Source organism: Malus sylvestris, chromosome 17 (assembly GCF_916048215.2).
Source record: "Malus sylvestris chromosome 17, drMalSylv7.2, whole genome shotgun sequence".
Classification (NCBI taxonomy): Eukaryota; Viridiplantae; Streptophyta; class Magnoliopsida; order Rosales; family Rosaceae; genus Malus; species Malus sylvestris.
In genome coordinates this window covers 9,050,342-9,074,219 of record NC_062276.1, presented here as the reverse complement: position 1 = coordinate 9,074,219, position 23,878 = coordinate 9,050,342, and the positions used below count along the sequence as shown (strand labels likewise).

General features: G+C 35.0%; 1 protein-coding gene and 1 long non-coding RNA gene across 3 annotated transcripts; one reads left to right on the top strand and one right to left on the bottom strand.

Moving 5' to 3' along the window:
* Positions 1-227: 227 nt before the first annotated feature.
* On the bottom strand, positions 228-2,418 carry LOC126612422 (uncharacterized). Of its 2 annotated transcripts, XR_007619064.1 has the most exons (6): positions 1,921-2,418; positions 1,677-1,785; positions 1,291-1,579; positions 1,138-1,210; positions 722-817; positions 228-616 (listed from the first exon to the last, which is right to left on the bottom strand). It is a non-coding gene; the product is annotated as an uncharacterized LOC126612422 (long non-coding RNA). The 2 variants fall into 2 exon arrangements; XR_007619063.1 differs by having other exon boundaries at positions 1,291-1,785.
* A 17,348-nt stretch (positions 2,419-19,766) lies between these two features.
* On the top strand, positions 19,767-23,126 carry LOC126609582 (probable tyrosine-protein phosphatase DSP4). The gene is made up of 5 exons (XM_050277429.1): positions 19,767-20,106; positions 20,396-20,489; positions 22,411-22,468; positions 22,563-22,606; positions 22,709-23,126. Exons 1-5 carry the CDS (start codon positions 19,838-19,840, stop codon positions 22,892-22,894), a joined length of 651 nt encoding a protein of 216 aa, XP_050133386.1. The 5' UTR covers positions 19,767-19,837; the 3' UTR covers positions 22,895-23,126.
* The last annotated feature ends 752 nt before the right edge of the window (positions 23,127-23,878 follow it).

Sequence of the window (23,878 nt, the reverse complement as noted above, 5' to 3'; positions counted from 1 at the left end):
TGCAACCCACTCTGCGATCTTGCAAATCTACCCAAAAACTAAACACTGTGCGATTCCAAACGAAAGAGAAGCTACAACCCACTCTTGGGACCGTCAAACTTCCAAAACCCTGATTGAATGACAGCGGAAGATTTCTTCAGGATCGGAAATGGCAAGAAGCCAGGACCGGCGATGATACCATATTAACAGAACTAAAGAACACTATGAACAAGCAGAAAGAAAGAAAATGAAAGAACAAAGTATTTATGATTTCTTCGTAATGAAGTGTTTTTACAAAGCTTTCTTACCAAATGTGAAAAGATCAAATGGCTATATGTACTAACCAACACAATCTACAATTACAATATTACCCTCTAACTTCCTTACTCAATTACAATCTTATCCTCTTTAACAAACTCAATTCCTAACTACCTGTGTAACTAACTTGACTTACACCTCCTTGCCATGTGTCATTGGTTAATAGCACTGCCCTTCCCTGATGAAGTTTCCGACAGATCCTCAAACTTCATGAACTGCCCCACTTGTGCTGCAGCAAGGTGGGCATAGCAAATGGGCGCCAGTGCAAAATGTCGTTAAGTGTGCTTAATTTGCCAATGGAGATTACAGTTGTACTCCTCTGCTACCTCAAATAAGCAAATATACATTAATACATACAGATAATATCAATTAAGAGATTGTTTGGACAAAGTCATATGAAAGCGGTTGAAAATGAAAAGCTTACACATAAGAAAGGGAGTGAATGAGGTTTTGCAAGTCAGTCGGGAGAAAATCCAATCTCGTCAACCAAGACATGATAGTGTGCTGGCCTCGAAGTTCCCTGTTATATGATGCAAACAAAAGATAATGAATATGATTGTAAGTTAGAAACTTGAGTCGGAAAACAAATTATTCTGATCAAATTGAAAAAAGATAAATACTGCAAAACCCTTCTATGCTTGATGAACATTTATGTTACTATACAAAAACCTGTTTTTGCATTGTCAATCCAGTATTTAGAGTTCCATCCCATCCCATCACAATCAGTAGTAAACAGAATTCTTTTCGAAAAGATTTCCTTTTAAAAAGGTAAACGAAATTTGATAGCAGAAGTGTAATTTTAGATACTATCTTCTTTTCCTTTCAGAGGGGGAAGCTTACTATATTCCTCCTTAAGCACACATGTAGAAGTCGTAATTCCGTGGATGCGCAATCTCTGTGTCCACAACTGTCCCTGGAGAGAGAGAGAGAGAGCATCAGAACAATTACATAAATGATTAAAGTGGACCTAAACCAAATCAGAAAGTAGCAGACCAGGTGGAACATTATCTGGGGAACACTGTTGAAATAGCTTCGTGTGATGATTCTTCTGTTCAATAATCACAGTACATTTGGAACATTAACCTAACATTAACCTCCCCATGGTGCTGGTAAGCCTGTAATAATAAAATCTGACCGTCTCAATATTAAGAAACAAAAAACGGCACTCCAGTCCATTAATGCTCTTGGCCGAACGGGGATTATGCAGGAATTAGGCAGTGAGTGATGAACTTCAAATAAATGAAGTTCACAAGTCCGTAATTCTTCTTAATTACATCACACCCTTCACAAAATATAGTGTAGAATCAGGTCTCATTTAAAGTTATACTTCTTGATATGTGATGTGTACTGCTATGATACTAAATTCCCTGCTTAAATACCTGATAATACCAGCATCATTTCCATTTTCCAGTGGCTCGTATAGTTGTATATAGCATCAATCATCTCCAGCTTAGGAGATTGTACCGTTCTAACAGCCTAACAGCTGGTCTGTAACTTGAAATAAGTGACCGACTTTGAGAGCGAACAACCCAAAACTCCAAAAAAAAAAAAAATTGAAGGATAAACAAAATGACCATTCACAGATTGATAGATATTTTAAAAGAAACTGGAAGTTGTAATTACCGCAGCAACAGAAGGAATATCTGATCAACCAGGAGACCCGTGAGAGGCATCCATTCCCAAATCACTGTAGAAGGAACACGCGAGGAGTGCTCCATTGCCAACAAAGAATTTATTCCTCCAAGCTATAAAAATAACAAACAAAAGAAAACAATAGGGTCTGTAATTTATTAAAGAATATATATCAGATATTCAACCTGTAGTTTCTTGCCTTAGAATTGATCTTAAGAAGTACATTGGTAAGGCACGGATCACTGATCTTAGTAGGGGAATGCATTGCTTGGCCCTCCTAAACTCAGTAAGGCTTTGTTTCTTCCAAGGCCCTATAAAATGTGTAAGAGCATAAACTGATTAGATTAGCGAATCAAGAGGTACTTGGATTGTCGGCATTTATAACTTAGATTTTCGGTGTGAGATTTAGAGGGCGATGAATAACATATCACAACGGGATAGCTAGATGTGAAATTTCTGTAGTATATATTTGTTGTTTATGAATTTTGCATTTTCTTTTGTCAAATTCGGTGAAATGTGAAGAAGTGACTTCATTGTGTAATTTTGACAAAGAGCAAAGTAGTGAAAAGTGGTGACAGTTGGACACATCTCATTTGAGATGCTTAGAGAATTTGTGTGACACGTAAATCTAGACCTGACACTCGAATTTTGTGGTGTCAAGAGGCAGTAACACGACTATATTTTATTTCTCTTCATGTTTATTTTTTATTCGACCGATGCACGTAACGGACAAAACCATTGATTAAAACTTGAAAACGTCATGTATACTTAATTTGTATGTATTTTGTTGAAATGAAAGAAACGTGAACAATTTACGTCATTCAGTAGTCTAATTGTCTAGAGTAGTTTGTGTAACTCATTCATGACCTCTTGATCATCGACTGTAACTATAGCTTGAAATGGAGATAACTATATATTATTTTTTTAATTTATGTTGTTAGATTAGAAAAAAAAAATGTGAACAATCGACATTATAAAAGAACATGTTTGAGTTCCCTTGCATTTACCATCACATATGAAAAAATAAATAAAAAATTACATGAGCTTAACATTACAATCCATTGTCATTCGCTACCTAATAATTAGATTTGATTATATGGTATTTGATTCCCATACAGCTCTCTACCTATTTTTCACTTTTATGAGTTACCAAGTTAGATAACTTGGTAACCTTTTTTTTTTCTTTGAAACAACAATGTTCTACTTTAGTAGGGATTAAGCCATACAATGGGTCAATAATAATAAGTGGAAACAAAATATTAATTAGTAGAGAAAAATACTATTGGATTCAAGTGAGTCAAACCTGAAACACACCATTTATAAACGGAGAGAAATATTAGTGTGTGTCAATTGGCATAGTTCATAGTTAACCACAATTTTTTTCTAAAAATATGGGGAAGTTTATTTCACGTTCTTGAACCTGTTTTTAAAGCTAACACTGTCACAGTGAAATTTTGAGGGAGGCTGAATATGAGTTATGAACTACAAAGCCAAAACATAGGGTCGTTTGTCAAAAATAAAAGAAGATAGACTTTTCTATTTCTATTACTTGCTTTCTCAGCATTTCGCTAGTTAAGGAGTTAAAGTTAGACAAGATCAAGAGAAAAAAAGGATTTTGAAGTTTACACTAGGTTTTGCACGATAGCATCGAGATCATACCTCTAACAACTTGACTAATTTGGCCAAAGAAAAGCTAGACTCACTTTCTAAATTAAACAAACTGTAAATTAAACTGTTTCACACAAATATTACACATGAAATGGAAGACCGTTCAAGCTTTTATTATCTCACAAGACAAAGCATTTCATACATTTGAAACAAAAACGAAAGAAATTACATTAACATCTTTGCAACTCAAGCAAGACCGCGCAGTTGGACTCAGGAGGGATAGAAGGGGGAGAAGAAGGTCCACGAAGCGGAGATGGGATGTTTGCATATTGAGCTATCTTGACTTGCACTTCCACTTTGTCGGGCTTGCAAGGTCAAGAAAACTTGAAAATTCTTCGTGGAGTGTTAAAGAAACAAAAAAATTACATAAAAAGAATAAGCTCAGGAGAGATACCGCCCTGACGTCTACCACCACATGACTCTCTTTTCTTCAGCTATGCTGCCAACTACTTCACCAGCTGGATCAGCCATGAGAACCATGAAACGTAGTACCAAGGTTCCATCCACCAATTGAGCCATGGTTAGAGAGAGAGAGAGAGAGAGAGAGAGAGAGAGATAGATAGAGAGGATGAAGTAGAAGGGGTCGGAGTCACGGAGGTATCAGGGTTGACTAGAACTACTGCTGAACAGTGCCCTGATGGTATGAAGAATGGGGATACGGATGTGATGATATTTACATCGAGGGAGTGGCCACAGACTGGAATAAAAACTGATGGGTATAATTGGGGTCTTTAATAGAAGAATAAGGTGATGTCGTTTTCAAGCTAAGAACCAAGGATAGACAATTTGCATATATAATGAGAGTTTGTTTCTTGGGATTCAAAAATCAAATCAATTTCCAGAATAAGGACTCTTTTGTGCTTTTGTTCTTGTATTTTTGTTTCTAAACAGAATTTTGCACTGATTTCAAGGACTAATTCTACTGCCACATCCTAAATTTGTTTTGGTCAAACTACTAGTTTTACCTCTTTACTTCTTAAACTTTTCCTCTATATTGGAATGGACTTTGTTACAACTCAAGTAATTAAAAACGTTAATCACTACACCTGAATTGTTGTTTTCAGAATAAAAAAAATTATTCTTGCAAAACTGAGATATAAGTATAATTGATCTTGGAAGATAAATTGTAAAAGAACATGATGCAGTGCACGAGAGTTAATATGTTCCTGTATTAAACATGTTTTTGGTGGCTTTTCATCTTTCAAAGTCATGTTTTAATTAAATGCCTAGTAACTATAATCCTTAGTAGTAAGTTATCTACTAAAAAAGTGCTTTTGGAACCCTAAGTGCTTCTTATGTACTAAAAATTAGTCATCAATTAGTGAATTTATAAATTGGTCGTGTGAGTGAATTCACGATAGTAGTGTCGAGCAAGCTTTGTTGCCCTTGGTTAAGTGATTCTCAAGTTACCTATCCTCTGTCTCTTCGAGACCCTTGACTTGTCATTTGCCTCTAGTTGAGTGATTTCTAGGTTACCTATCTCCCGTCTCTTCGAGATTCTTGACTTGTCTTGCATCAGAACATGTAACAAAAAAATAATAAACACGCATCTTTTTTAGTTTTTCACATACTTTTATTTTAATTTTAGCTGTTGTTTATATTTGATTTATAAAAAAATTTAAAAAAAAAAAAGCGTGTGAGAAAATCATCTTTCTAAAAAAATTTGGTGCATTTATTTTAGGGAACTTTAACGAAAAAATTTCGGTACTGTTTACTTTAACGAAAAACCATATTTTTACACTAAAAAATTAATCATAGTACTATTCATTTTACTCTTTATTTTGTTCTTATCGTTAAAACTCAAAATTTTTAAACTATTTTCATTAGTTTTTATTTTATATTACGGGGTTGGCAACTTGTATCACAGCTAGCCTTGCATTACAAATTTACATGCATGCAGAGGAAGCTTTGAGTTTGACTGCATAAAACAAAGAAAAGTGGGCTTTGAGTCAAACCTACATCTTCTCACCATTTCAAGCAAATCTCTGCCGTTTAATTCAAACCTACATCTCTCTCTCTCTCTCTCTCTCTCTCTCTCTCTCTCTCTCTCTCTCTCTCCTCTTACTCACCATTTCAAGCAAATCTTTGCCGTTTAATTCAAACCTACAACTCTCTCTCTCTCTCTCTCTCTCTCTCTCTCTCTCTCTCTCACTGCTGCTGATACAGGTACAGATGGAGAAAGAACATGAACAAAGCCCAAGGAGTTTTTAGCTACAAATGGGGGTCTCTTCAGCAACCGATACTTTATTTACTGTGCCTTTTGTCCCTCTCTGCAACCTTTCCAAAATCACACAAAACCAAAACCCCCAAAACCCTAATTCTCATGTCTCACGTAATTATTATACCCTTTGCTGCTTCGGCACTCTCATCAGAACTGGCCCCTCCTGCGATATTGCTGTTAAGTCAAGCTCAGACATTATTACACATTTTCAAACCAAAAACACTTCTTTCAAACTAGGGTTTTGGATTTTTTTAGCTGAAACGGTCAAATTTCTTTATATTTAATTTAGCTGCAGGTTTAGGTACGTAATTTAACAGTAAATGGGCATTGGCCAAGTGAATATGTATTGGCCTACTGACAAATCTCTGGCCATTCCTGGAGGTACAATATATAATTACAGAGATTGATCTTCTGCAACTATTTATTTCATATACTCGAGTGCTCTAACCAACCCAACTTGTATGTGTGTATATCTGATTCAAACCCGTGAAGATTACTCGAAGATCATCATCATGAAACCTTTACGTCATACTATGTCACATGCTTTGTTGTCACATGAATTGTTGTGGGGGGCCTATATATCTATCTCCTATATATTAACGACATTTTGGTATAAATATATTTAGGGTTACCTACATTTATACATCTTTTAGAACACTGTAGGAAGTCTTCTGGGTAATGGGCAACTCAATTTCCTTAAATAAACAGTAACCATTTGTAATGAACAATAACTGCTCAAGTACATCTCTACCCTTAAACTGAATAGCTCGACAATTCATATTAAAATATTATAATAATAAAAGAATAGATAAAAGTATTTGAAAATATTGAAATGTAGTGTAAAGTGGAAGAATATGGTTAGGTATTTATAGAAAAAAATTATAAATTTTTATATTTTTAATTAGTTTGTTATAATTTCTATAATTTTTTAATAATTTAAATTGTGACTGACATCATGACGACGTCAGCCTTATGCCACATAGGCAAGGCACTGGACGCGATTATTACCTGACTTCTTTATCGGGCTCGCCTTGGGTCCAATTGCCCGAGCGGGCTGGAGTGTTTTGGGGAGGGGGGAGAGTGGAATGGGTTGCCTATCCCCAAGGCAATAAGCAATGGTGGAATTGCTCTTAGGTTTGAGTTGGTTTTCAAAATAGATTAGGTTTCAATATTTTTTATAATGCACTTTTGAGGTTTTAAAAATTGTATCGTTTAATACATTTTATTTATTTGATTGTCTTGTGTTAATTGTAGTCATGTCACAGTTTTAGGTTGCGTAGAAGCCTCACCTACACAATTTGGACTTGATTTGTAGCAATTGGTTCTCATTAACGAGGCTCGCACTCGCCACGTACGTCATCAATTTAATAAAGGACCACACAGTCATAAACTGGATACGATTTCAAAATCTTATGGAGCCATATGAGAAAATTAAAACTACGTACCTTATCCATTTTAAAAATTACTCCAAAATTGAAGTTTATGAAATGTAATTAGCTCAATATTATATCGTGCTCAACGGAGCTTAGCATGATCAATTATGTAATCATAATGGGTCACTTAGTACTATGGGCTGGTAGTATTCTTCTTCATTTGTGAGTGAGAGGTCTTATATGAAATCCAGTCCCCGGATTTCACTATTTAAAATGGCTTTTTATATTAACACCCCAAAAAATGTTGAATGTACCCCATACTAAAATTTAATATTAAATAACTTATTTACCCCATTATGCAATGACAATTTAAACCTTATTAGGTTTTAAAAAAAAAAATTCTAAATACACCCCAAATCACTTTTAGCGTATTATTTATCTGCTCAACTATCAAAACCCTCTCATCCTCCATTGTTGAACAAAACCCTAACCAATGAAACTACAAACATGTTGATTGAGAAAAATTGTTTTGACGAATGAAACACGAAATCAATGTTTCGGAAGCTTCACATGAGGTAAGACTTCATATTTTTCATTGTTTTAGTGATTTCGATGACATCGATAATTATTTAATCTTGCGTTTGCTACGTTATTTAAACTTCTATATTCGTATTCATCTTTTAGGGTACAAAATTGGAGATATAGCATTGGACTTGCTTTGTTGGACTATGTTGAGTTGGAGAAGTAAATTATGACCTAATGTATGTGTTTTTTTGTTCCTTTTTGGGTGGGGATCCAGGGTCTCTTCTGCCAACAGCCGCCTGCCAAATCCTCAATAAAAAAGCCATGCTTTAGAATGATCTCAAAAAATCCAAATTAGAATAAGATCTTAACTTTAGTAGATTAAATTATTTTATGGATTTTCTCATTTACTTGGATGTGGACTGTATGTACAAAATATAAGATGCATATTGAGAATGTGGGGGTGTGGGGGTATTATGGGAAAATATGTGGGGTGTATTAAGATAATTTTTAAGTGAAAAAGCAAATGTGGGGTGTATTAAGTATGTGGGGTTTATTCAACAATTTGTGGCGTGTTAATATAATAAGCCTTTAAAATTACATATTTCGTATTCTTAGTTTCGACATGTTTATAATTACGGCATATAATTTTTTTTTTCAATAAGTAAAAGGAGGAAAACACCCTTAATGAACTAAACAAACTTTTTGAGGACGTAGTTAATTCCTATATGTTTTGTCACTTTTATTTACATATTTGGACAGAGCTTGACCTCACGAGCGCGTAGGCGAAAACCATTCGCCAAACGAAGCTTAGAATGAGATATAACCATTATCTGGAAGGATCCAGATTTGTTGGAGCAATGATTTGTGGTGCCATGTGTGTGGCTATGATAGGAAGAAGAGAAGAGAAATGAGGGAAATGTGAGAGAGGGCTGCCCAATGAGGAAACAAAGAAAGGAGGGAAGGGAGAGAAAAAAGAAATACCAAATACCTAAACCTGTTTCCTGCGCGACCCAACTCTTACCATGTTTTCTGACGCCTTTTCAGGCGGTTTTTCCGTCGATTCGTAGCCACCCATCACCCGGAAGCAATTCAGCATAAACTATTCTTCCATTTCCATCCAAAACCCAAGTTGATTTTGTGTCTTTTCGTGAAAATCAAAGCCAATGGCTTCGTGGGTGCAGGCGAAAAATCTGGCATTTCTGAAAGGTTTTCCGCGACCACCACCACCCTCAGGCGTCTCTTGACTCCAAGAACATAAACCAAACAAGTTTGGGGGTAGCGGAGCTGCGAATTCGACGAATCAAGGAACACCAATTTCTAGGGTTTCCGACGGATCGAGGATGATTTTAGGTGTTTCCGGTCGAATTGGATTTTGGCCCACATAGTTCTTCCCATTGTTATGCTTTACAATCCTGTAAAATTTGGTAAATTTTGGAGTTCGTCGGAAAATTGGGTTTCCGTTTGTCGAAAACCACTGCATGCGGCGACGTGTGACCAATGGGCCAACTTTATCTTTCTAAGCTAAATTCGATACCCCGATTTCATATGTGACATCCAATTGATGAAATCCCGTCGTTTGAACATATTTTCATTAGAGGCCGCCACTTGATCATTATAACAATCGACAATCCGACTGTTAGATCGTTACCAAACTTTAATATGTTATTATATGTAAAATTTGAGGACAGTAGAAATTGACAGATCGGGAATCCAACGTATAGATCTTGATGAATTGAATTTTTAAGTTTGTAAAACTAATTGTTGACTGCCACCTAATTCTAGCAATTGGCGAAGATCTGACCGTTGGATCGTTCCAAAATTTTAGGATATTGTTCTAGAAGATAAATGAGACTCTTGGGAAATTACGGATTGGGAATCCATGGATGGATATTTCGGATCGAATTACGTAGGGTTGTGAACCTCATCATTGACTGAGAGTTGACTTTTGGTCAACATGTCTCGAATCGTTATAAATACTAAAATTAGTACTACTAGAGACTAAGTGAAGTCTAGTGGGCCTACATTGGTTAGTGAGTGACTTTAATATATGTGATATGGTTATTACCTTGTTTTCGTATTTAGTATTCTTTGTGGATATGACTTGGTTTTCTTAAATGTGATTTCTTTTAAAATGTATTTTTATATTTGGCCATCTATCTATTGTTATGAAATGTGATTCAATTTGTGGATTGGAAATATTTGTGAAATACGAGGGCCAGTAGTGGACTGTTAACCCATTGTCATGGGGATTTATTTGCTTAGATATTGTTTCATTTCTCACTTCGTGGACCCGTTCTAAATTTAGTGCTTGTGCTTTGTTTCATTTCGTTAAGCCTTTGTAAATTGAGCACTTGATTCATGTTTTGTTTCTTCGAGCCGTTGTTATGTTTCTTGGACTTCCGCTCAGTTCCGTTGAGTGGTTCAGAACTGGGTTCTGCTGGGGTTCCGTTGAGTGGTCTGGTTCCCTGCTCCATCTGCATTCCGTTGAGTGGTCCATAATCCCTTGTGCTCCGTAATTCCTTTGAGTGGACCGGAATCGTATCTTGCCTTGGATTTCGTTGAGTGGTCCAATATCCATTGTACTTTATGATTCCGTTGAGTGGTTAGGAATCGTGTCCTGGTTTGGATTCCATTGAGTGGTCTGAAATCCCGCTTGGTATTTTGGTTCCATTGAGTGGTCCAAAACCCGATGTTGTTGGATTTCGTTGAATGGTTCGAAATCACATTCTTCAAAGATGTAGGCTTTGGCCGACTTGTGTCACTTTAGCCGTACATTTTGGTGTATTGTATGTGTTATTGATTCATGTGATTGTGGAATGGTGTTGGAATGCACATGTGTGTGTGAATGGCATGATGACAACTCTTGTTTGGCTTATGGTTTATGTGTAATGTGGTACTCTATGTTTTCTGCAAGAAAGTATTTTACAAAAAGTTCAGAGTTTAACAAATGGTGAACTATGAATGGCTTGATCCCTATTTAGGGTACGTAGGCAGTCTAACGAGGAGATTAGATGTAGCCATAAAGTATACAAAAAATTACCACACAATCCGAATCTTGAGTTGTGCTTTGCCCATATCCCAAAGGCGGGGTATGTTAGATATACGGGTACTTGGTGACATCACGTGTTGATCCTAGACGTATGTCGGGATCAGGGCATGACATCTTAGGTTCGATTCTAGCCAAAGACAAATTTAAACAACATTATTGATAGCCCACTGTGAGGTTTAGCTTACTCCCAAATCCCCTAGTGTAGATAATATCGTTTGTTCAAAAAAAATAAAAAAAACAAAAACCTAGACTAAAAACAAATTAAGCGATCATAAAGAACAAAGACAGTCATTGATTGGACTTTTAGTATTCTCAGATAATCAAAAGCGTACTCTTGTGTCAAATTCAATCCCATATACTATATATCTGTGGAGCTAGAATTGTATGCAAGCAGGGATCTAGAAAACACTAGGCACTAGTCAGGTGGCAAGCTGGGGTTTAGTGCCTAGGTGGCTAAGCGAAGCCTAGGCGGACTAGGATGATTTAAGTAAATTATTATATATTGTATAAATATGTGTCTATTTATTTACTTAAGAAAACACATAATTGTATTGAGATACATAAACTGCAAAACAAAATTACAAGTAGATTATAAAGTATTAGAAAATATTTAAAACATGGGGAACAAACATATAATGAGTATCCATCCAAGTATTCAACAAGTCTTTTACATTTTATTGAAAAAATAAAATGCAAAATGAAAGTTATCGATTTTCTATTGAAGTGAGAGTTGTGATTTAAAAGGGTGCCTAGGAGGGTTTTGGGCGGCCTAGGCAGGTAGCAGGTCTAAGTGCACTTTCTTAATTTTTAAACACCTAGAGGCTAATCAAGAGGGGGGGGGCGGCTAGTAGCCTAACACTAGGCAACCCTAGGCAGAGATTTTTACAACAGTGTATGCATGTGAGTTGTTAGTTAGGAGTCCTAGAAACAACGGCAACTACGGGAGAAGTTAACAGTCATAAGTCCATGATGGATTCCTGCAAGAAAATATCTTTCATAAGCTCGATGCTTAAACTCAAATACTTATAAGCGGAAGAGTAATGCTAGGGTCCGATGGAAACTATATTTTCTTTAGCGAAAATATTTGCAACAAAAGCAGTCCTAGACAATCTTTAAATTATATCTAAATAGTAGTATCAAGAAATTTCATAACGATATTTAAGAACGACATGATTATGTCGAGAATGAATCTCACATTGATGGGAGAAGGGATGGCTTATAAGTAAGTTGAACTACTCCTCATATTACCAAATGGTTTTATAGTGAAAACTCAATTTTCTTCACGGTATCAGAGTAGGTTGAACTTGTAAGGACTTCTAAGAGGTTAGGCTACTTCCCAAATTACCATTTGATTTTATGATGGAACCCCAACTATCTTTAAATCAAACCTAAAACGTTAGCATTATGGCATTATGCTTAGGTTGGAAATATGAGGAGTCTGTCCTCATGCTACTTATTGGGTGAACTTTTAGAGTTGGTCCTAGATGCATGGTTTATGAATAATTCCATGTAAAAAACTATTCGTGGTTTGTGAGGAATTTGACAAACCATCAAGTTTGCAATGGGCTCCTGCCAGTGTCAACAATACAAGACCAAAGATCTGTGCAGGCTGTCTTCCAAGGTGGGCCTGATAGAAACAATAATCGGAAAGACATCATCTCTAAATCTCTTCCACCAAGGTCACTAGATCAAGTGATCCGGACCTTTAAAATTTTATCTAACGGCAAAAAATTATTATAGTTTTTAAAGGATCAAAACAGATGGGCTGTTGAATAAAATTTCAAAGGCCCGGATCACTTGATCCGATAGCCTTGATGGAAGAGATCCGAAGAGGATCTCTTTCCACAATAATCAGGCAATAATTTCATGAGCTTTACTCAGTCGCACATTTTGTTTACATGTGAACGGTTGAGATTTAATAAAAAAATTTAATTAGTTAAATCTCAATCGTTCATTCATGAATAAAAATGTACGCAAGAGAATTTCTATTGATTTTCATCTTATTGAAAATTGAATTGAAATAATCAAGAATTTGTTCCTATGATGTTTCGTTTGCACTTGATAGTTGATACAATACGTAACTAATGAGTTTCTAATAGCCACTTGAATTGCCATGAGAACTTGACTTTCACACAAGATTCTTTCCACATGGATTCCAAATCTAAATTGACAGTTTTACAACATAAAAAAATCAAAGAGAGTAATTAAAAATATTCTCCATCCAACCAAATGTTGTTGGTTGTGCTTCTTATCCGTAAACAAGTCAATACTTGATCGGCGAAGTAATACACAAATAGTCAAGACTCAAAAGTCACCTGTCACATTTCTCACAAAACCACCCAAACCCTCCAATTATTGCTTGCTTGACAAAATAATGTAGCCACATCCCCATTTTTCCCATGGTCAACCTATCCAGCTTGGCGTCCGTACAAGTAACACAAATTCTCCATTTGAAAAAGCATGGGTGGGCAGAGATGCCATACGCAACCATGCATGCCTTTACGTAATTTTCTGGGTTTTCAAAGTTTCAAACGTTGTTTGTTAGTAACTGTATTATATGAACTTGTAATGTATGTATTAAAAAATTAGGGTTGGCTTGATCGAGAGGACTAGCATGCTGAGAAAATATGGACATGTTCGAGTTTAGACAAACACGCATTATTTGTTTCTTGTCATATTTTAGGTCTCCATTTACATGTATTGTTCAAAGTTCAAACAGATTGTGATTCGTTTAACAAGCACGAGATTCGTGTCTTGCGGTTCGAACTTTGAAGCAGGAAGGTAGTTCCCATACATAATCTTCTTTGGTGCATACGATGCAAATTAAACCCTAAACCCTAGCACTCAATGCGCGTTATTCGTTTGCACTTTGATTGATTGATAATTTGATTCCTTCTTATGAGGACGTAAATACAATCATAATAGCCATAAGTGCATGCCATTCGTAAGGGGCGTGCGAGGATGTTGAGTGTTGTTGCATACCAAAAATGTAAGAGACTTTGCATGCCCTTATAAAGGAGAAAGTCTTAGGTCCAAAAGCCAAACCACCTCATTCGTCTGACCCTTGACACAAACAACACTCCACATCCCACCACCTCCTAATTTGTTATGCTAATTAACCTGTCCAACAGTTTGGTCCAAACCCCTAACATGTTCCTAATTTGGCTTCCCCACCCAAGATCCCCTCTCATCATAATTACTCCACATATATATTATCAACAGTCAGTGAATTGGGTGACAGCATAATGGTTAATTTGTTTTATGAACCAATGAATTATACTTCGTGTATGCTACCTAGCTACCTCTTGAAAATAATTGAATCTTAAATGTCAAACAAAGCTTTCATGTTTGGAGCTAATTCAATCTATTTTATTGACTGTGTAAACGATAGCGACGGAAGGAAATGTAACATTTTCTTAATTATGGGGAGAGGTCTAGCTAGCTAGCAATATTTGAGAACGGAAAATGTTTGGAAAACCAAATTTTTATACCATCTTTTATATAATACATGATGTGGTAGTTGATTGTTGGATTTTTTTTAATGATTTAAAGAATAAGTTCAACCATCAACCGTTACATAATAATGTAGTCTACAATAGTCTAAAAATTTATTCTCTAAAATAAACTAAAAGTAACAAAGATGTTTTGGACGATCAATATTATTGTAGCCGTTATTTGTGGACATAATTATTTGAAGGGCAACTATTATTTGTGGACATAATTATACCAACAGATTGGCCAGAGCAAAAGCTTAAATGCACTAATCACATTAAACAAGTTATTAATTATGCTAGTGCCAAAACCGACCTAAAAGTTAGTATGTTTGGTAATGGTACCGTCCAATATAAACCAGCCAAATTTAAGTTGCACGTATGGGAGGGTCCAAGATTAAAAGGACCATTAACGCTAACCAACAATTAAATTTGGATTTCATGCTTATAGTTTTATACAAAGTGATAATGGCACGAGTCAAGAGTTGAACATAAAATCTCGAGTGCATGATTGTCTTATAGATTTGTGGTTACATGTTTATGCATATAGTTATCTTTCTATTACAAACTTTAAATTTTAGAATGGCGTCGTAAATATAAACGCAATTTTTTATACAAGCAATAGTGATATCAAGGGGGGGAGGAATCGAACTGATCAAGACTTCAAGTACATGGATAAATATTTTTAGCTAGCTGAGTTATAAGCACTTTGCAATATAAACACAGTACTACAGGAAAGTATAAGAGTGACTTATCAAACTTATCAAGGATGCATGACTTATCCAGGAGTTTACTAACTTTGGAGAAAAACTTAAAGTAATATGATGTTTACTTAGAAAGAATGACAACATCTATCGCTTTGTTGTACCTTATCCCTAGTGGAAAGTGGAAACATAACATCGATGGTCCCAATGGGCATTTGCTTCTTTCAATAGTTTTGACAATTCATCCTGGATCATGCTGGCTGAGCACGCAACGCATCTTTCTTCGAAAACGATAGGGTGGATTAAAATCATTGTATATTTATTATACATAAGTTTGTGGAGCTGAAAGAGGTTGGAAATATATCCACAAAAACTCTTCCAATGATCAGTGATAACTCATGCATACTACTAATTAAGGGTGTGATAACCATAATCAATTATATATATGTACCCTATTGGTCTGGTGGGATATGTCATCTTCGATGATTTCCATGTCATGTCCTGGTCATACTTTTTTGGAGGGGCTAACTTATTAGGGAGAAGGTCTTGGGTGCTGTACCTGTAGGTGGCGGGCGATGGGGGTGTGGTGTGAGAGAGGTGGAGTCATTATATGCAATGGAGGTGGGTGGTGGCTATGGGAGGGTGTTTTTGTGTCTATCAGCACAGACACGTGGTCCGGGTATGATAGAATGTTATTTAGGTAAAGTTGTGGATCAAATACTCGCACAATTAGACGCAATAGTTAAGGTTTAAAAAAGAGCTAAAACGCTATGGCCTCTAAAGTGTAGTAATAATATTCTGGTAATAAAAGAGTGATCGAGGATAGTAGACTCATGCCTTTGTGTGCTATTGTGTATCCTTAGAGTATGTTTGTGTTTCTGATTGCTTTTTAGAAGGTTAAAAACACTTTATGACTGCATTTGACATTTTAGTAAGAAGTGATTATTGGTAGTATAAGTATTTTTTTTGGAGAATTACATGCCATATACTAAGAAACACTTCCATGCGAATTTTTAATAAAAATTTCAATGTGATATAATGAAACGCTTTTATCAAAACACTTATGAACATATAAATATTTCTTACATAATGAGTTCCAAACAAGCGCTCAATCTTAAAACTTAAAGAATTCATCAAGACTTTCAGTTTGTACATGCTTACATGTAGTTATTTGGTCTAGTCGAATGAGATATCGTCAGTAGCTAGACTACTTGATCCATGACTCTTTCATATATTCATGCCTCTATTATTTGATCCAAAGTTGAAAGGGAGCTTGAAAAGTTAAGCAAATTTTATTTTTATTTTTTTACAGGATTAACTTTTAAATTCACAAAAACTCAGTCCAATGTCAGCAATGACCATATACATAGAAATCCCCTTGAATAATTCAGTTAAAAAGCTCCAAAAGCCTCAAACCATGTGAAGTTCTAAACGTCATCAATTAACCCATTTTACCAAAACTAGTTGAGTATCTAAGAGTTTAATTACTTAAATCAACACCCAACCTATAAGAAAATATGATTAATCAAGATTCTAAACGTCATCTTATAGAATCCATATACTCACAATACTGTATTACCACGTAACATGTCAATGTATAATAACTATCATCACGACTTAACAAGTATTATAATTTGAATAGATTAAGAGCTAATTTGGAGTAGGGGTGGGAAATTTTGCCATAAACCGATTTACCGACCGAACCATACCAGTCGGCTCATAATGTTATGATATAGTTTTGGCATTTTTTTTTATAATCGGTTGGCATTTTACCGAACCGACAATTAATGACATGGCTTTGGTAATTGATTTTGTATGCCGGCGGTATGCCATACCTACCAATATATATATATATATATATATATATATTATTTGTCTATTTACATATTTTAGGTATTTTTTACATGCTTGACTCCTCAGTTTTAGGGTTTAGAAAATAAATGACTCCTTAGTTTTAGGGTTTAAAAAATATATGTAGATGTATATGATTCATGCCATAATAAATATAGAAAATATTGTTAACAAAATTGATAGCATGATGGTTACTGATACTATATATACACGTACATATATATGATTTTGAATGTATATGCATTGCTTATGTTTAGGATGATAGAGTCTAGCCAATCAACCGCTAGTGCACAACATGGATTAACCCAAAATGAACCACACAATGCAACCAAACAAGCACCCCAATTTGGAAATCAAATTGAGCCCTTGGAACTAGAAGATAGCGAGGAAAAAGTGGAAACCACCAGTTGTGCCATTTACCAACCGAACCAACCAATAATTTTGGCTGAACCAATTGTTGGCAACCGCAAGAAGATGATTGGCTAGCGGTAACTGATTTTCGGTAATTATGTACATGTGGGTGTTAGGTGGCACAAGGAATTTGGCACGGTTTGCCAACCGAACCCAGCCCTAATTTGGAGTTGTATAAATTTTTTTAAAAGCAGCTTCTTAAAAAAGTTGGAGTAAAAATTGTGTTTGGTAAAAGAAAAAAAAAAGTGTTTTTTTTCAAAATCATGGGCCTAAAATAGAAGCAACTCTAACTATATTTCTCTAAAAAGTGTTTATCTCATAAGAGGCAGGTGAATGGTAACTTTTAATGAAACTTTCATATTGACAATACTACCTTTCATATTAATTAACTTAATAAACTTAATAAAAATGGTTTAAAAATACAGAAAAAAAAAGATTATTATTTTCTATAAATACCTAACCATCATCTTTCACCTTACACCACATTTCAATATTTTCAACACTTTCAACCAAAGTTTTCATATATTGTTACGTGAAAAAAATTGCTACGTGGAAACTTATCGAAATATTGGCTAAATTATTTTAAACAGATAGTGACATGTGGCGCGTCGGGATTGTTGAAAATCTTATCGAAAATCTATCCACAAAATAGTACTTTCGGATAATGACACGTGGCGTGACAAGATTGGTTAAAAATTCTATCAGAAATTAAAACTAATTTTTTTATTATTTTGCAAAAAAAAATAATATTATTTTAATGGGCTGGGTGCCAGCGTATTTTTTAGAGATGGAGATGCATTTGTGCCAGGTCATTTTTTAGACTTTGTGCCATTGCATTTTTTAGGAGTGGAGATTCATTTGACCAATTATTATTCATTGAGATCAATCACTATTCATTTGAATGGATTAAATGGGTTGAGTAACAACGCATTTTTAGGGGTGGACTTGCTCTAATAAAGTCACGTCGAAGACCTAGCAAGGCAACCAAGTCAGCAATGAGTAATCAGAGAACGCGAGCGAGCCCTTCTGGTTCAATTTTTTTTATTATTATATATATATATATATATATATATATATATATTTTTTTTTTTTTTTTTTTTTTCTGGTGGTGGGATTTTACAAGGGCACCATGATACAAAGATGCCACCTTCTTGTCTCTCACTCATGGCAGTAAGCATATTCCTCAGAATGTACCATTTTCATGCCCTCTTTTTTTATTTTTTTCAATAAGATATTAAAATATTCAAAGTGGCAAAACCCTTTTGATTCTTCTGGGTTTGTGAGGCGGAGGTTGATGCTTCAATTGGATCATCATTTGGAATATTAAACAAGTCATTAGAATCATTATGATTGGAGGTTTATGGTATAATTATGCAAGGAAATGCCCAATTTGGGGTGATCAGTAAAACTAATCATATAGTTAAAGACGTTATGAGGAATTGTGTTTCGTTGCATTTCATATATATTGTCCTAAATTAAGAAAATAACCAATCTACATCAACAAAAACAATTTCTTTCGTGCACGTAAATCAATAAGCAAAGTTGAGTACTCGACATATAAGATTATTCAAATCACATTTGTTGATTGTATTGTTGAGATATCACATATCAAGTAAGCAAACTTTTATAAATAAGAGGCTGAATTATTTTCTCGTAGTTTGTTTTATTATATCTGTTCACACTTAGAATAAAAAAGAAATACAAATTTTATACCAAATTACAAACTCAGTAAAATAAATTTCAGCGGCCGATTCTTCTTTGATGTGCCATAGGTAAATCATGTGATCACATCAATAATTGACTATCTACTCAATAATTAAGATGTTCATAACAAAAGGAAGAAAATAATTGCATTTATTTGGAAAAAGAGGAAATTAAGGTTGTTACGCGCCCTTTCCATGAGTGGCGCCCAAATACGATGTCACACTCCGAATTTAAGATCGGTCAAGAAATTAACTCAGCGTACAGTGCACGAACAAAAAATAAAATAAAAACAAGAATGATAGAAATACCAAGTTAAAAAATGAACTTTACGTTTGTAAAGATAACTCTCGAAATCTTGCAAGTGTACAAAAAAATAATAAATCAGAATATTTGTACTCAGTGCTCTCTATCTATTTATCATTGTTAGATAAATTTAAATGGCTAAATCTATGTTTTATTTTGATATTTTGATCATAGATAGACATAAACGTAAAAATTTAAATATAAAATTAATAATAAATAAGGTGATCAGCATTACTACTATTTAAAAATTAAGAATTTTAATGAAAAATTTCTGGTATTGTTTATTTTAACGAAAAATCACATTTTTACATTAAAAATCAATTTTAATACTATTTATTTTACATTTTACTTTAAAATTAACGAGAAAAAGTACACCTGTTTCTTGCTCGTCTACGCCACCTGACTTTCTCTCTTCCGTCCTTTTCTGATCCATTTTTCAACTGTCTGTCTGTCCAAAAAAAAAAAAAAAAAAAAAAAAAAAGAAGAAGAAGGCAAGAGGCTATAAGGAATATCCGAAACGATCCCCAAAAGCCCCGACTTTCGCCCTTTATAAAAACGACGCCTCTCTCTCTCTCCTCGTCAGTCGTCTACTCTTTTGATAAGCTGACATGAAACTGGAGCTCAATAATCTTCATCATTCGGAGGATCAAGAGACCGACAGCGAGAGCGAGATGTGCAGGACAATCGAAGTTGTCGCCGGAAGTGGAGGCGTCCAGCTCTCTCCGGATAAGCAGACCTCCGGCGCCGACGACTGCGCCGACGACCTCTTCATTCCGCCGCTCAACTTCTCCTTGGTCGATAACGGCATTTTCAGGTCGGGCTTCCCGGAGCCCGCCAACTTCTCCTTTCTCCACACTCTAGGCCTCCGCTCCATCATGTAAGCAAATTCGTTTACTGCTCATGTACATGTGTGTGCATATATATGCGTGTGTAAGTGTTTGATTAATTTCATTTCCGGGAAAATAAAAAAAAGATAAGTATGATTAATTTAAAGTGTTATATATTTATTTTTTATTTAATAATTGTCTTCTATGAAATTTGAACTCAGAACATACTCTAATAAAGCGGAGTCTGTCGCCGTTACACCAAATTTTCATGTGCAATTGTTCTAAATTTTTGGATTTGAATTATGTAATCCTAATGTGATTATGTACACATGTATGTAGATGTTTGTGTCCGGAGCCGTATCCAGAGCCGAATACGGAGTTTTTAAAGTCCAACGGGATTAAGCTTTTTCAGTTTGGAATTGAAGGCTACAAGGTATGTGTATTGCTCAATTCGACTGGATCTCGTTAGGCATATGTTTAATTTTGTACTTAAATTGATCATCGTAAATGGACCGTCTTTAATCTAAACTATCGGGAGAAAGATTTGTACTCGGTGCCTATAGCAAGAGATAAGAAAAGTGATTGGACCGTTCATCAATGAAGTAGGGTTCGGAGACTCGTGAGTTGCCTGATTTTCGGGGTACATATACGTGTGTGTATATTTGCTGAATAAATCAATCAAGTAGTACATAATTACTTATATGGTGACAGACGAATGTATGGTCACTCACCCATAAATTTGATATAAAGGATGGAAAATAAATAAACGTATTCTTAAAGTTTTATCTCAACACTTGATATCGAATCCAACAATAGGTGACCATAAATCCTTGATCACCAAGTGACAAAGAGAATGAGGCTCATACAGTCGTACTTATATTCCTTATGTTTAACTAATACTCCATTATCCTCATCAAGATGCTTTGTTAGTTGAGTCATAATGGCCATTTGTTGTGGATGTCCTTCTTGTTGTTGTTCCTTTTGTCTGATAACTTCAATAATTATATATAAGAAATTTTAGCCAAAATAGTCTCTGAGATTGGTATAACTCCTCATATTCTGTTAAATAAAGACTAAAATGACAAAAATAGCTTCAATGTAATAAACAATGGGCCAAACTGATTTGACAAAAATTAGGGCTATTTTGTCATTTTTTTCTTTATTTAACGGAGATTTTTCACAAAATGACCAAAATGGTTGACAATGGACAAACTCAGGACCAGTTATATCGATTTTGAATCTTAAGGACCAAGTGAGGAGTTATACAAATTTCAATGACTATTTTGGCTAAAAAAACTTATATATATATATTTTACATAATTTTGTTAATAACGATTTTTTATTTTATTTGTGTGGGGTATTGTTTGTTGGTTTTGGTTTTGGATGGGATGACAGTTATTGTTTTGGCATATATCTAACTAGAGGGCCACGAGTTTCTATCACATAGACTGAAACACTCTTTCATGGAATCCTACCTTATGTTTGTGGGATGTACACTAATCACATGAGTTTATTCTTTCCATTGTTTAATGGATGAATTATCTAAACTGATTAATGTTTTGCCCCTTTTTGGTATTGAAGGAAACATATGATGTGTATTTCGTCAAGAGAAATGATATCCGTACTCTCTCTTTTATCCCCTTGTCCTCCCTCTTGTTTTTAGCCATAGGATTGAATAATCAATGGGAAATCAACGGATAGAAACGAGTAGGGGAGTGAATGAGGAGAACATGGGAGGGTGAAAATCATTTCCTTTCGTTGATACCGTCTGTTGACACTGAACTGTTCTAATGAACTTCTGTATTGGAGATACTTACAGTTCTAATTGCAAGAAGCTTTGCAGAAACCATATCGGAACACTAGATTGATTTTTATCTCATCCCAATTGTTTTAAATTCAAGTATGCTTACTTTGAGTATCATTCTCTGAGGTGAAGTTTAAAATGCACTCTGGACAATTTTTTCAAATGGTTTCTAGTATCAGTGTTCTAATACATCTTTGGGAGTTTGTGTTTTTGCCAATGTAGTTGCAATAAATCATCGGGATGTATGAAAGTACTTCTCGCTCTAGGAGTTGGTACCATCTCACTCTAGGACAATGGTTGGATTGGCGTGCAGTAATTTTTATACACCAAGTTATGTGCTTAAGTTGAGAATCTTTGTTGAAATATATAAACATTTCTTCTCTCAATGTCATTTGGTCCGAGTGGCAGTCTTCGTTTTAATTTTCGTTACATGATGAAACGGATTTAAATCTTTAATTACTTCTTTGTTTGATTGTTGATAAAGTTCCTTATTAACATGAATTATTCAACAATATACGAACTGATCTTCAAAATTGAATTGTGCATTCAGGAGCCTTTTGTAAACATCCCGGATGATACAATCCGTGAAGCACTAAAAGTTGTCCTCGGTACGACACAGAATTGACAATATTTCACTTAATTTCTTACCGAACCAGAATTACAGCAATGTGGCTTACATTAGTTTACTTGTCTGCAATGCAGATGTAAGGAACCACCCTGTCTTAATTCATTGTAAACGAGGGAAGGTATGTACACTACTGGATTCTTATACGTTCACACCCTGATTTTGAGTAATCAATGGCATTATACGTTGTAGATGGTTGCTTACTTTGGTCGTATTTTTTCAGCATCGAACGGGTTGTCTGGTGGGGTGCTTGAGAAAATTGCAGAGATGGTGCCTCACGTCTGTTTTTGACGAATACCAGCGGTTTGCAGCTGCGAAAGCGAGAGTTGCGGATCAGAGGTTTATGGAGATGTTTGATGTTTCCAGTTTGAAACATCTGCCGATGACATTTTCATGTTCCAAGAGGTAAAGTCGCCCCGTATTATTGAACGGCTTTTGCTTCTTCTTTTAGTCGAAGAAGAGAATCAATCGTAGGTCCCAATCTCCTAGCTACTATGGAATAAATAAAATAGGGAAAGGTGATGAGTTCCTGGTATGCATTTCAGCGGAAAAGGAATTTTTTCTTCATTTTTCCTTAAATTCAAAATAATAAGCATCCTTATATAAAATATCACTTTCACTTTGTGTGCTTTGATACTCAACTTTTTCATGATCTTTTCTTCTGCCGTGTTTTTGGTATATTTATTCAACAATTTATGGCAGCAGATGCATCCGGATTTCTTCTCGAAAACTTGTAGTTAGCTCGATTTAGAGGTTTAATTTGACATCGAATACGTCTTGCCAATGCAAATCAAGATTTCAGTTTTAATTTCTCCTCTCGAGCTGTTCCTTCGAATGATTAGAACTAAAATCTTTGATCAAAACAATGTCTGCGTATTCATGTTCTGTTATCCAGCAACTTACTTGATTGATCTTTAACTTTAAAGTTGTTATTAGTAAAAACGTTTGTATAAAATACAATGCATACATTAAGGCTCGTTTTAAAATGATTGAACGCACTTTTTATGGAAGTGTTTTTAGAATAAATCATTGGTAAAAATGCGAGGGAATACTGGAAAAGCACTTCAAGTGCTTTGGTAACTCAAAAACAATTTCATCAAAAATGGTTTCAGTCATTTTAAAACCGCACCCAAACGAGTTAGTTTATTAGTGGTATGTGCAAAGATGTATATAGTTCAAGCAGAATAGCAACATCGATGATCAAAATAATCAAGTCCTTCTAAAACAAATGACAAAGAAGATCGAGGAAGGAACAAGTCTTGATTTCAAGTTTCTTTTACTCAGAATGTAAAGTAAATAAAACATCTTAAGAAAGGGAAAAAGTTACAAACAAAATCTTCTCACACAGTTAAAATTACGAAGGTTCGCATCATTAGGTGAATTTGTGGGAGAA